This window comes from Lepidochelys kempii, chromosome 1, assembly GCF_965140285.1.
Source record: "Lepidochelys kempii isolate rLepKem1 chromosome 1, rLepKem1.hap1, whole genome shotgun sequence".
In the NCBI taxonomy this organism is placed as follows: Eukaryota; Metazoa; Chordata; order Testudines; family Cheloniidae; genus Lepidochelys; species Lepidochelys kempii.
Genome location: NC_136380.1, coordinates 140,794,285 through 140,807,845, shown reverse-complemented (window position 1 = coordinate 140,807,845; position 13,561 = coordinate 140,794,285). Strand labels below are relative to the sequence as shown.

General features: G+C 41.0%; 1 protein-coding gene across 6 annotated transcripts in view; it reads left to right on the top strand.

Annotated features, from left to right (window-relative positions):
* SH3KBP1 (SH3 domain containing kinase binding protein 1) overlaps positions 1 to 13,561 on the top strand; it is a 339,502-nt gene that overhangs the window by 283,361 nt on the left and 42,580 nt on the right. For all 6 annotated transcript variants that reach the window (XM_073356811.2, XM_078854184.1, XM_078854185.1 and 3 more), the window contains one exon: positions 12,424 to 12,525. In XM_073356811.2, coding sequence (XP_073212912.1) covers positions 12,424 to 12,525 — 102 coding nt within the window. The remainder of the gene's footprint in view (positions 1 to 12,423; positions 12,526 to 13,561) is intronic.

Here is a 13,561-nt window from a genome sequence, read left to right as displayed (position 1 = left end):
TAAGTGACTGGGCAACAAAATGGCAAATGAAATTTAATGTGGATAAATGTAAAGTAATGCACACTGGAAAAAATAATCCCAACTATACATACAATATGATGGGGGCTAATTTAGCTACAACTAATCAGGAAAGAGATCTTGGAGTCATTGTGGATAGTTCTCTGAAGATGTCCACGCAGTGTGCAGCGGCAGACAAAAAAGCAAACGAGATGTAAGGAATCATTTAAAAAGGGTAGAATGGAGAATATCTTATTGCCCTTATATAAATCCACGGTACGCCCACATCTTGAATACTCCGTACAGATGTGGTCCCCTCATCTCAAAAAGGATATAGTGTCATTAGAAAAGGTTCAGAAAAGGGCAACTAAAATGATTAGGGGTTTGGAACAGGTCCCATAGGAGGAGAGATTAAAGAAGCTAGGACTTTTCAGCTTGGAAAAGAGGAGACTAAGGGTGGATATGATAGAGGTATATAAAATCATGAGTGGTGTGGAGAAAGTGAATAAGGAAAAGTTATTTACTTGTTCCCATAATATAAGAACTAGGGGCCGCCAAATGAAATTAATGGGTAGCAGGTTTAAAACAAATAAAAGGAAGTTCTTCTTCACTCAGCACACAGTCAACCTGTGGAACTCCTTGCCTGAGGAGGTTGTGAAGGCTAGGACTATAACAGGGTTTAAAAGTGAACTGGATAAATTCATGGAGGTTAAGTCCATTAAAGGCTATTAGCCAGGATGGGTAAGGAATGGTGTCCCTAGCCTCTGTTTGTCAGAGGGTGGAGCTGGATGGCAGGAGAGAGATCACTTGATCATTACCTGTTAGGTTCACTCCCTCTGGGGCACCTGGCATTGGCCACTGTTGGCAGACAGGATACTGGGCTGGACGGACCTTTGGTCTGATCTAGTATGGCCATTCTTATGTTCTAATGTGGTCACCAAACTGGACACAGCATTCCAGTATCAGTCTCACCAATGCCATATACAAAGGTAAAATCCCCTCCTGCTTATACGCATTACTCCTCGAGTATTTTTTTAAACCAACTTTCTAGTTTAGTAACCACTTCATTCCTCCCCTGCCTTACCTCTCCACCCCCCTCCATTCCCCCCTCCCCCCACATACTAGTGGAATGGCATAAAGGGGCAGTAATGGGGAAAGACCTAATGTTTTACTGTACAAGATTTCACATCAATTGCTATGGCTTCCAATAAAAACTACAGCTTCTGTTTATCCTGAATTGGCACCACAGTATGTGCACAGATCACGTAACACATTCCCACTGGTTTAGAAGAGAAGTATAATCCCCAAATTGAGAGGTCTTTTAAAAATTTATACTTACTGATAATTTCTGGAAAAGTGTTAACACACTTGTCCTAAGGCTAAAATTTTCAATACTCAAATTTGGTGGTTTTGCTTTTGAAAATTATGGGGTTGGCTCTCTATTGTGGGGGGAAATGCAAGAAAGAGACTTAAAATTATGGTAGTAATAATTTAATATGTAGCTGCCAGATACAGCTGACACATGAAAGCTCTCTGTGCTAAAAATGTAAGACACATTCATGACTCTATTCTAATAATGTGGTTTTACAAGTTCAGCATCTTTCTTGGTGTACCTACGGAACAAAAGCAGAAGGAAAACGGACATTTGTAACTTATTCTTACAGTTGTCAAGAATAGGAAAATATTTTGTGAGAGCCCTTCTGCAGAGACCAAGGCAATGCGTTGAAGATTTCTATCATTTCTTTCAGAATCTCTAGGTTCCTACTATTCAGGGGGATTTTATTTTCCAAAAGACTCCACTGTTTTGCGATGTTCACTGCATAATTAGTTTGAGTAATTTATATTTTTCACTGTGTAATTTGCTAATTATCTGGATATTTGTATGTGTAATTAAATTTATTTATAAAATTTTAGGTTTAAAAGAAGTCTTATAGGGTACATTTTTCCAAAAATGCTATCAGTATATGAAAGTTCATCTACTTGCATGGGCAAAAAGCCCCTTTATTGGAGTATTCAGAAAACTCACGTGACTATATAAAACCCCAGCATGTGTGCACACATTCTGCAGCTACATTTTCAGAGGAGCTGCTGTGTTCCACTGGTCTCAACAGTGCTCTCTAGAACAGTTGTAACTGTCCACTTGCTAGTCCTGCTGTGCCAAGCAACTTTTTGGAAAAGCCTAATAAGCACAAGCAATAACTAGCAGTTGATGTCTTAACTATAGCCTCATATTTAATTGTACTAGGACGTAATTATACATTTAAAAGGCCACTATACACATTACCGGCTAGCTCGGAAATACAAGAGCCATGCTGAGTAAAAGAGCAATCTTTGTCAATTGCTCTATGCATCTGAAGTTATAGGATATTGCTATAGCTTTACATACATATATGACTCCTGGGGGGGATTCTGTGTGACTGCACACCCGCACAACTCTCCCTACCCCGAATTCCTGTGCTTCTGTGCAGAAAACATCAGGGAAGACACAGTGGGGCCTGGAGGAAGACGGGGGCAACAATGTGTGCAGTTTGAAGGGGGATTGCTCCCTCCAAACAGAGATGAGGTGGGGGAGGGGCACATGGGGTTACCTGCCACTACCCCCCCTTCATTTTTGCAAGCGCAGTGCTGCCCAGCTGAAGGAGGCTGTGTCTGGGCTCCTCTGACCTACATCTGAATACTGCTTCCTGGATCCTAATGCCAGTCGTGCTCCCCTTCTGTGTGCTGGGAGCCTTCCTGTTTTCTGTGCAACAGTGAATGCCCTTGGTGGGGCTGGGTAAGGGAAGGGGGATGAAGGGTTGAGGGGAAGAGTTAGTGGGGAAGGAAGGAGGGGTAGAATAGGGCAGGCGGAGGGGAATGTGGGAGTGAAGGGGGGATGGAGAAGAAAAGGAGATAGGAGAATCGTGGGGGGAAGTGGCAACCTGGCATGCGGCATCCCCTCGGCAGCAGCTGGGGGTCCCCCATTAAGCAGGCCTATCGAACCCTCACCCTGACAAGCCCTACCCCTCTACACCTGGATCCCTCCAATGAGCCCCCCACATCCAGGCCCCCACCCCACTGATTCCCAACCAGCCGCACCTGGACCCTCATACCATCAAGCCCTACTTCTCCAACACCTGGACTCCCCCGCCGAGCTCCTCTCCCTACACCCAGACCCCCCCTTGCTGAGTCCCAACCATCTTCACCTGGATCCCCTGCAGAGTCCCATTGTCCCTGCACCTGAACCCCCCAACAAGCCCCTGTGCATCCAGATCTCCCACTGAGCCACCCGCACCCAGATTGCCCCACACAGAAACCTGTAATACCCTGTCAAGAATCCAACTGCCGTGGAGCAGGCAGCAGAAAGCACTACTGCATGCTAAAATAGATGGAGAATGTGACAGAGAGTAAGTGGAACAGGCAGAAGAACTGAGCTAAGGTGGGAAGCTAACAGATGGTAGAGCTACTTCTGCTCTTCTCCCAGCCGCCCTTTGATCTGAGAGGGAACCTCGGTAGTGCTGATCCCAAATGTTCAAAATCATAAATCAGGCCCCCAAAAGTCATGAGTGGCTTACTAATAATAATATAAAAATAATAAATTTGGGATTCCTTTTGTTTGATTTCTGGTTTTGAGCTTTCAGGCTACATTTGGTTTGTGTTTTTAACCTTTTCTCCACAATTATGAGGCCTAGAAACTTACTTTTTTTTTTAAATGGAAACTGAGATTCTTCTGCAGTCACATATATCTAGGTGCTCAGGCATTAATTAAAATATAAAATACCCTCATGAGACCCTCAATAAAAATCACAAGAATTGGCAACACGGGAACCTCCACTGGCTCTTCCTCCCAACCCCATGAGAAAAGGGTACTGGCCACCTATCACATGTGTGTGGGAAAGGACAGCGGGGGTTCTCTCCTAGATGCTGGAAGGAGTGCAGATGTGGCTACCATAACTGCTGCAATCGCTCCAGGGATAACAGAAAGGAGGGAGATCGGTGGTTGCACAGCTTCATTGCTAGCTGGACATCCCCTTCCCCACCTCAGCCCAGTTGCTCTTGACCCTCCTACACCACCTCAGGTTTTCTATTATGTTGGTGAAGCCATCGTACTTGGCCTTCCCTTACCAGATGCAGGCCCCTAGATATCCCCCAGGATCAGACAGCTGATGCCATTGGAAGCAGCAGTAGCGGCTTGTTGTCTTCAGGCATATGCTGCTGCCTTCGGTACTTCTGCTGCTCGCCCCTCACCCTGCTCCCAAAGCATGAAACTAGGTGGTGGCATGGGTTGGGTGGGGCTTCTGGATGCAGAAGAAAAGGGAACCAAAGGGCTAAATTACTACTGCTTGTTATTAAAGTGATCAAGAATGGTCACTTACACAGCATGACCCTCCTTTTTTCAAGTGATTTTAAGAAAAAAAATAAAATGAAGAGTAGTGCAATGAGCAATGTGACCCAGTTTGGCCTACCTCTTAAATTTTATTTAAAAAAAAACAACCACCCTAAACTTGTATATTGTGACTTCCATGAATTAGGGAAATAGGAAAACCTGTGTCGTGAGTTTATATGAACCTGAACTAGATATGCACTTTTCCATTAACAGGGAAAAGGGTGGTTGCCTTGTTGACCCTTTTAGCTGGGTCAGAGTCTAGAGTGCCTTTCAGCCATGGAAGCACTTATAGGCTAATAGTAACTCCCTTTGTGATATCTAAACATAATTTGCATAAGTATTGCTTTATACAAAATAAAAACTAACTTTGGTAGAATATATGAAATTATTTTTGCCTCAGATAGAAATTTGCAGGGCTGTAAAGATGTGATAATTTCAGTGAGGGAGATTTCCAATCTCAATTAATCATGTTGTAAAATCCTACAGTGCAAGAAGTGTATGTTAGAACCTGCCTTAAAATTAATTCCAAGTGAGTGAGACTTGGTAGGTCAGTGTAACACAATGGGTTTGAAGTTACTAAATCATTAGCGCCTTTAATTTCAAACTGTTGCATGGGGTTTTAGCTAAGAAACTCATGTTTAAATTAATGGGGCAGGGGGTTTCATGGCAAAATGCCCAAATGCTTTGGAAACTGCCTTTTTCTTTTCTGGGAGAAAAAAACCCCCCAAAGCCCATGTAATATGGGTGTCATACAAGTAAAGCAAAATTTGAATTTAGCTCCTCCAAACAATGATTCACACAAGGTTTGTTGGTGATTAGGGCTAAGGCTAAGCTTGCCAACAGTGTCCCAGCATTCATCCACCCCACAGACAGTGAGTGTGTAGTAAGTAGTGTTAGTGGTACTACAGTGTACCAAGGAGCTGGACCTGGCTGCCACCAAGGGAACAAACACAGACAAACCCAAGCCTGTGTGGGCACCAATGAGAATTCATTCTGACCACAGATAGTATACATTAATGCACATATTTATGTAAACTTCTGTTCTGTAAGTTCTACATAAAAATTACCATCAACTGTAGAGCAGCCACTAAAATTTGGATCACCAATTCACACAAAATGGTTCCTAGATGTATCTCACAGTCACCATTTTCAATCTCATACACTACACCACATATTTACACACACTAGTGCAGAAATACTTACAAAATAATTTATGAAAACCACCCAGCCCTGTATTATCATCCAAACACATGAATGTATAACCATTTAAATGTGGTCAGAGTGAAGTCCAACACTGGTTATTTGGGATACTGGTGGAGATACATGGATTGTGAATGGTGGAAGGGAGGTAGCTGAGGGAAACTGAGAGAATGTAAGACCTATCTACCTAACCAGCTTCCATGCTCTGGAGGATTGATTTTATAGAGGTTGTTTAGGCAGTAGTGTAGCAGTGTCACTCTGAATAAGGAGCCCTGTTGAATACACATTTTGAAGTTGCACTTTAACCATAGACTGTAAAAGAAAAAGCACAATAGCACATAACCATAGCTGAAATCTGTCATAATACAAAGGGCTTCAAAACAATTTACATATCAGTAGAAGAGTATGACAGAACAGAATGGACACATGTTTTAAACTTGGGTGCTTAAAATTAGGCACATATATCCTTATTAGACATCTACATACAATTAGCTTTTACATAAAAAGTGGCCTGATTTTCTGATGTGCTGAATACACACACCTCCCACTGGAGCAGGCTGAGTAAAACTCCCATACACTCTTTCATCATAGTCCTTCAGTTTTAAAGGGGTTTCTCTTGCAGTTACAGAAGCTGTCCTGTAAGTAAACCAACATATAAATGGTTCAGAGTCATTACAGTGCTGCCTGAGGGAGGCAGTTTCTGCCACCTCCTTGCTGCAGAAGAAGGGTTGAGTTTATAAACATACATTTCCCCAGAAGAATCCCGTTTACATTCCTAGGCAAAGTGCATTTTTAGGAAAAGCCCCCTTTTGGCCTATATCCAAGCACTCTTTTTTACCAAACAGTCTTCTTGTTGCTTCATACAGAACACCTGTCCCTTCCCTATTGATGGGACTGCCAGATTTGGCACAATGCTAGCACATCTGTGCCTGGACTAAATCCACTTTAGCACAGCAACTTCTAACTGCGACTTCCTGTCCTCTGGTTTTCTAAAGAAAGTGAATAGTGGGTTCACGTGGGGAGGAAGGATGGGTTAGGGGTTGAATAAGAGATTTGCTGCCAGACAAAAGCTAAGAACAGGTTAAAAATAGAGAGCATAAAGCAATAAAGGTTAGAAAGGTGTGCTATTCCCCTCTCTACTGCACCTACACAAAAAGACAATTCCCCCATTGAAAACCTCAAGGAAGGATAATAAAGGGCAGTTTTCCCACCTCTAAACCATGTCTCCCCCACTATCACCATCTCTTGGGAGTGCTTATGTCAGGGCAATTTCCATAACATAACATTAACCAAGTATAGAGGAAAACAAACATTTCCCCTGTCCTCTTTTGTTAAATCAAACATAAAAATCCCTAAGACCTTTCTTGGGTGTGATACGTTTCCCTTGCTTCTCTTCCCTACCTGTACTAAGGGGAATAACTTTGTCACAAGGTGTTAGCGTTAAAGCTGAATGTACAAAACAGGTTGGTTCTCGCAGAGACCATGGCAGTGACGCTCGCTGCCTTAGCTTGTGTCAACGAATCATAACTAAGAACTGCCTTCTTTTAGCTGGCAAGACCACTGTGGAGGAATTCTATTAGCCAAAAGTCTGTTCCCTTGCTCTTTAGAGCAGGCTGCAAAGAATACCATTGTTTGCTGGCCAAGCAAAGCGAGATCTAACGCTCAATTCGGTGGCATTTCTCTGTCTGTCTGTCTGTTATGCATATTGATTTTGTGCAAAGGAACCCTGACTGGAGGTGTTGCAAGCAGAGGATGCGCTCTGCTACCCCCTACTGCTGGCTACACATATCACACGTAGCAATGTAACTGCCTGGGGAGATTTTCTGTAGCTTGGACTCTAACAGAAATAAGTGTCTTACAGAGAGGAGTTGTGGGGGAAGAGCATAGTATGTGGGGCTGTAGGGGAAATAGAGGCTTGTAGAGTACAGGGAAGAGTAGTGGTAGTGGGAAAATAAGAGCGACTGGAGGAATGGGGCAGTAGAGATAAAGAGGGAAGGAAGCAGGGACTCAGAGAGGAGGAGGAATAGGGGGCGGAGTGGAGGTGATGAGGGAAACAGGGATCCAGAGGGGAGTCAGGAGAAGGAAGTGGACTTGGCAATGATTGGGGGATGAGGTGATGAGGGAAGTGAGGATCTAGTGAGGGAACTGGGTGGGTGAATGGGGAAGAAGAGACCTGGGGGGGCGAGGGGAATAAAGACACACACAGCCCTGGCACATAGTAGTGAGGGAATAGAGGACAGACACAGCCCCTGGGTGTGGGGGAGCTGCAGGGAGTCCCTGAAACAGAGGGGGATGGGAGGGTGGTGCACAGGGTGGTTGTAGGGAGAATGGAGGGATGCAAGGAGCCTCTGGGATGTGCAATAAGCTTGGCCTACAGAAGCTACAAAGTTTGTGTCTTCCCCCTCATTTGTAATTTTAAGAAAAAATTCAGCAGTTTTGTAGTCTTTTTAAGAATGTGCTAGTCCAGCAGCCCACCATCTGAGAGACCAAGTACTATAATGACGTCTTAGCCCAGAAGGACAAAATATGACTTCACTGTTTTTTTAGCTTTTATAAGCCAAGATAGAGTTTTCTACAAGGTCCCAGTTGGGAGCTGCTGAAATGTGATCCTGCAGTCATAGTCTTATACTGTAAGCAGTGCCTATGTTTCCTTCACCTTGGCAGGTGGTATCAGAAATCTGGTGCTCCAAATACAAGTTTCTTTTGCTTACATGCTAACAGATCAGGTGCTCCTTTTATTTTCTCTTTCAAGTCTTGATCGCCTTGTGTACTTTATTTTGCCTTGTCTCTTTTGCTCACTGTAGGCTCCAGTTTCAGAACTGAGACCTTTGTCTTCTTTTTCTGCCCTCCTAGAAAAATGTCTGTTTTCTCGAGATGGTTCCCTTTTATAATTTCTTTGCAGCTCGGTGTGTTTCATTTCTGATTACATGAGGGATGTCCTTACTCCCATTTCCCCTGGTCATTGCTGATGTCAAGAAAGGGATCATTCTTTTAGTGGATGCCAGAATGTACACTTACAATTACTGGCAAAATTCTTAGACATCCTGGGGAATGCTAGGTATCCGATTATTCTGGTATATGCTGTTTCTTGCGCTTGCTACTTCTCCGACACTAAATGTTTTTTCCTGTTTACTTTTTTTTTTTTTAAGATAAATTGCTTAAAAATCCCAGGTCATATTGACATTTTATCTGATATCCCTGTGATCTTTTTCTTTGTCTTATAGGGTATGTCTGCACAATAGCTGGGAGGTATAATTCTCAACTTGGGTAGATGTACATGCACTAGTTCTGCTCAAGCCAGTGGGCTAAAAATAGCAGTGTGGCCATGGAGGCTAGGGCTAGACGCCTGAGTACATGCCCAGGGGTTAGGTGGTGTTTACTGGGTTTTTTTAATCCAAGCTTCTCCTTTACTACAGAAGATACTTAGCTAACAAATAATTTTATTTCGTGTAATAATACTTTGCTGTGGTCCAGTGATTAGGGTACTAGACTGGAGCATAGGAGAATGTAGGTTGCAAATTGGCTTCTTCCACTGGCCTGCTTTGTGACCTTGGGCCCATCCCTTCTTCTCTGTCTCGATTTTCCCATCTGTAAAATGGAGATGATACTTTCCTCTGTAAATTGATTTGAGATCTATGGATAAAAAGCTCTTTATATGAAAGCATATGAATAAGCCATGGCCTTTATCTTACATTTTATTGCTTCGTTAATTTTGCTAGGAGTGTATTTAAAAATCTGTCTGCCTTAAAATAATGTGAAACAAAAATTCCTGAGTATATGACAAAAAACTCCTCCAACTTTTCTTTTTAAAGGGAGAAAAAGTTAAACATCCTCTTTACTTTTCACTGTGCTGTTCAGGATTTACATTTCTCTCAGCCTGGATGATGAAAAGAGTAGTCAAAATTTTTTGTTTTACCACATACTTTCTATAAGTCATGTTATCACATACTCAGGTTCTTATGAGCAAGCATAATACTGCAATGTGTTGCTTACAAACGCCGCAGGGGAATATATAATTTTGTTTTATAAAAGGTTTCCATTGGAAGTTTTAAAAGAAATTAATTAAAACAGTTCTGTTGGTCTTTAGCTTTTGTTAAAGCTTATTTTTACAAAAGCTAAATTTTGGTTCAAACTGTTCCTGACAATACTCCTTAAAACTCTGAATTAAACACTCCTGTTCTTATCTAACACAAATTCCTCTTTTTTTTTTCTTATCTTGTATTTTCATGGTGAACTGCAAGGTGACATCCTAGATGAGGTACACCCATTCTCCAAGCTTAGCTTTCTTTTTGGTGAAGTCTCCCCATTCTTTCTGCTCAGCGACAGAGAAGGACCTTCTTGCATATAAGACAGAGAATGAAAAAATTAGAGAGTCTGTCTGAAGATTTGCTTAATGTGTGAAAAATCCCGTGTGGCGATTGGCTGCATAAACCTGATTGACAGGTTGTGGGGGTGGGGAGACACCATCTGTTCTGGATTAATGTAATTAATTAATCACATCTCTATGGCAACGAAAGCAATTGCTTACCTGGAAAAGCAATAGTAAGCCCATGCAACCTTAATTTGGCCCCCTCATGTGTCTGTATTATAATACAGTCTTTAATTACCATTATCATCTGCTATTTTTATTACCTGCTTCATTCATGGCACAGTTTGGACGGTACTCTCTGAATGAGCTGCTATTCTATATATTTTAATCTTCATAGTTCCATGTGTGGCCCCATGCCTTATTTACTGCACACGATTCAAACCCTACTCTGAATACAGAATTAATCACTTCCTGGTGAGCTTTTTTATAGTGCTTATTCCTATAGTATCTGAGTGCTTCACAAACAATTAATTTATCTTCATAGTACCTCTGTGAGGTGAGGGGGTGGTATGATCTCCAATTTACAGATGAGGAAATGAGGCAGAGGGATTAGGGTCAAAAGTTTCCACTAATTTTGGGTGCCCAATTTGAGAAACCTGGGGCCTGATTTTCCCCAGTATTTAGCATTGTATAGCACTATATGTTCAAAGCACACCTCTCAGTGACTTCATTTGCATCAGCACTTCTGTAAATCAACCCACAAAGGTCTCGTGTTTGGCACCGAGAAAAGAAGGAACATACTATTAGTGGCCAGCTGTGAACATTTTAATTTAAATGACTTGCCCAGTATCACATGGAAACTCTGTGGCTGATGCAGGGATACAACCTTAATCATAAGACCATCCTCTCTCTTCCTGCAGTTCCTTGTCTCATTGATTACACACCTCCAACTTCTGTGAGAAATGAGGCAGGGTCCTACAGACAGCAGTTTTATTCACTACATGACATCAATTCATTCCCTGAGGACCATCCATTCTGTGAAAAAAGTAGTATGTGGTTATGTAATTAAAGACCTTAATGTTCTATTAATGTAGTTTTTTTAAATGTTATTTCTTACTTTAAAAAAATTCTATCACATGGAATCATACTGACTCTCAACTTGGGTCATCAACAGCGTTCGGACCTATACATCCACCTGATAGGCCTCTACCATTTAAGTTAACAGAGTAACAGCTAGCAGAAGTAGACTATTATTTTTTATGTGGACAAGGCACTAGACAGGGATGAGACACTTTGCCTGTGGTCTTCACAGCCCTGTATTGGATTATTCTCACTGAAGACAGAATCTTCAGAGAATTTACCTCCAAACTCTAACAAGTGTCTGCTGAGCATGTGTGAACTGTGAATTTTCAGACATTTTAACATGAGCAAATGTGGTTGAATATTCACAGGGTCAGCAAAAGGCATATCCCTGGTACCAGGGCAACCCCTTGCCAAATGTCAGGACCTTGCTCCAAAACATGGTGGTGATAGAGGTTCTCAGTTCAATGGCTGTAATAAATTTTTCAATATGAGCAAAACAACATATTTTCCCTAATGTCATTTTTTAAATGACTGAAACTTTCAAATAAAATTCAGCTTGAGGCAGACACCCAGCATGGAAAATTCCAGTCTGAACCATGTCATTTATCAAAGCTATAAACAGCTGAACAACAGTGTCTGCCGTCTCTGGTTATAATAATAATAGAATTAATAATCAATAATAATGGAAAACCTTGTTAAATTGTTATCGTTTTTTCTATTTCACTATTATGGTTCATTACCAAGATACCTAATTTTCTTTTTTTATTTAGAATTAGCCTGTGCTTCCAGCCTGTCATCTAATAATGTCATAACTCAATATTTTTGTTGTCACCACCTTAGTAGAATTGTTTTGTTATACACACTAGTTTGTGCTATTCACAGAATGCTGCACATGAGAGTGATTCCTTAAGGAAGTTTCTGGGTAGATGTAAACATACTGCTAATCAATGACTGGTGGTAATAAATAATGAACCGGCATATAACAGTTCAAATGGACTTGTGATCAAATTTAATAATTGTAAAAGTTATTAGTGTGAAGAGGTTTTACATTTCAGAGCCTTAGTATTAAAATAAAGGAGCCTTATTACTGCTTAGAATGCATTCTAAAATGTATTTGTTTAATAAAATCATTTTATTTTACTAAAATGAAATCAGAGAGAAGTAATATCATACCTGCCAAAAGGCCTTATTGGTTTCATGGATTAAATGGTAACATTTCGCTTTAAGCCCAGCCAGTCTTGATTAAGTACTTACATTTATTGTTCTTTCCTCCTCCTTCCACATCACAGTATGAGCCAGGGTGATTATTGTAGCTTTCATTTAGGAGAGTGTTCTGCGTACCTGAAACTCTAGAAAATTGTCCTGCTGTAGTGAAAAGGCAGAAGGTTATGGCAAACTGCCTTTCAACCCATAAATCTGTACAGCATACATGTACATTTAATTTTTGACATTTTATTTTAATGTATTGTAGGATTGCATTGATGCAGGCTGGTGGGAAGGAGAACTCAATGGCAGGCGTGGAGTGTTTCCAGATAACTTTGTCAAGCTTCTTCCCTCTGATTTTGAAAAAGAGGTAAGTGTAATTATTTCCCTCTGTTTTGCTTTATCATATAGGATAAAATTTGAGCTGAAATTCTGCTCTGGATTTCTATGATTCCTGCAAGACAAGTTACACTTACAAAAAATTAAACAAAAATGGTTAGGGAAAATGGCATTGCTGGATAGCAGCAGCAGCATCTATGACTGGATTGTTCATGGCTTGAGGCCATATTGAGTAATTTCTTGGAAGGTATTTTGCTGGCCCATAAAACCAGTCATCCAACCTCTGCTACCTTATTTTTAAAGCCCTCTGTGCCACATTCTCAGTTTATCTGAGACAGAGTGACTGGAGATCATGGTGTAATTTGCTTAGTTTTTATGGTGTAATGATGATCAGAATCATTAACATGTCTACAGTGTGTGTGATACAGTATGAAACATTAGTCTACCAACTGCTTAGACAGATGTCATTTTGTCTTGCCAGCAGCCATAATTCAAAGCACTCTTCCAGAAAGAAAAGGATGAAATTCTAGCATGTGTTTGAAAGAGGAAAGCTAAACTTGTTTTATGACATGTTCGCTTGAGCTCTGTCAGAATTCATTAATTAAAAAAAAACAACAACTGTGGGTAAATTCTTTTTGCCTATTTTAAAATAGGCAAGGTTATTTATTTCCCTAACACCATTTAGAAATCCTAACACACTTTCTGAGAGAACTTGATAGATTCCTCCTCTCTAAGAAAACTGTCCCATTTTCAGGAAACTCCTCTGTCATCAGGGTGATACTGTGAGCTCGTAATCAGGCTCTTGATTTATAGTTCAGAGTGATTATTATGTAAGCCATCAATGATAAAATCAAGAGACACTCTCTCTCAAGGACTGACAGTAAAATTGGATGCCAGATTAAATAACTTTGAAACCTTGATAAAGAAATCACAAAACAACTCCCAGAAGCTACCACAATTATTGAAGATGAAGGTGAAATTTATGGCTCTTGTGAGAGCAACAAAAACTCTTTCACAGAGTAAAATGTCATTCCACATCAGAGTGGATAGCCTGGAAAAGAACGAGG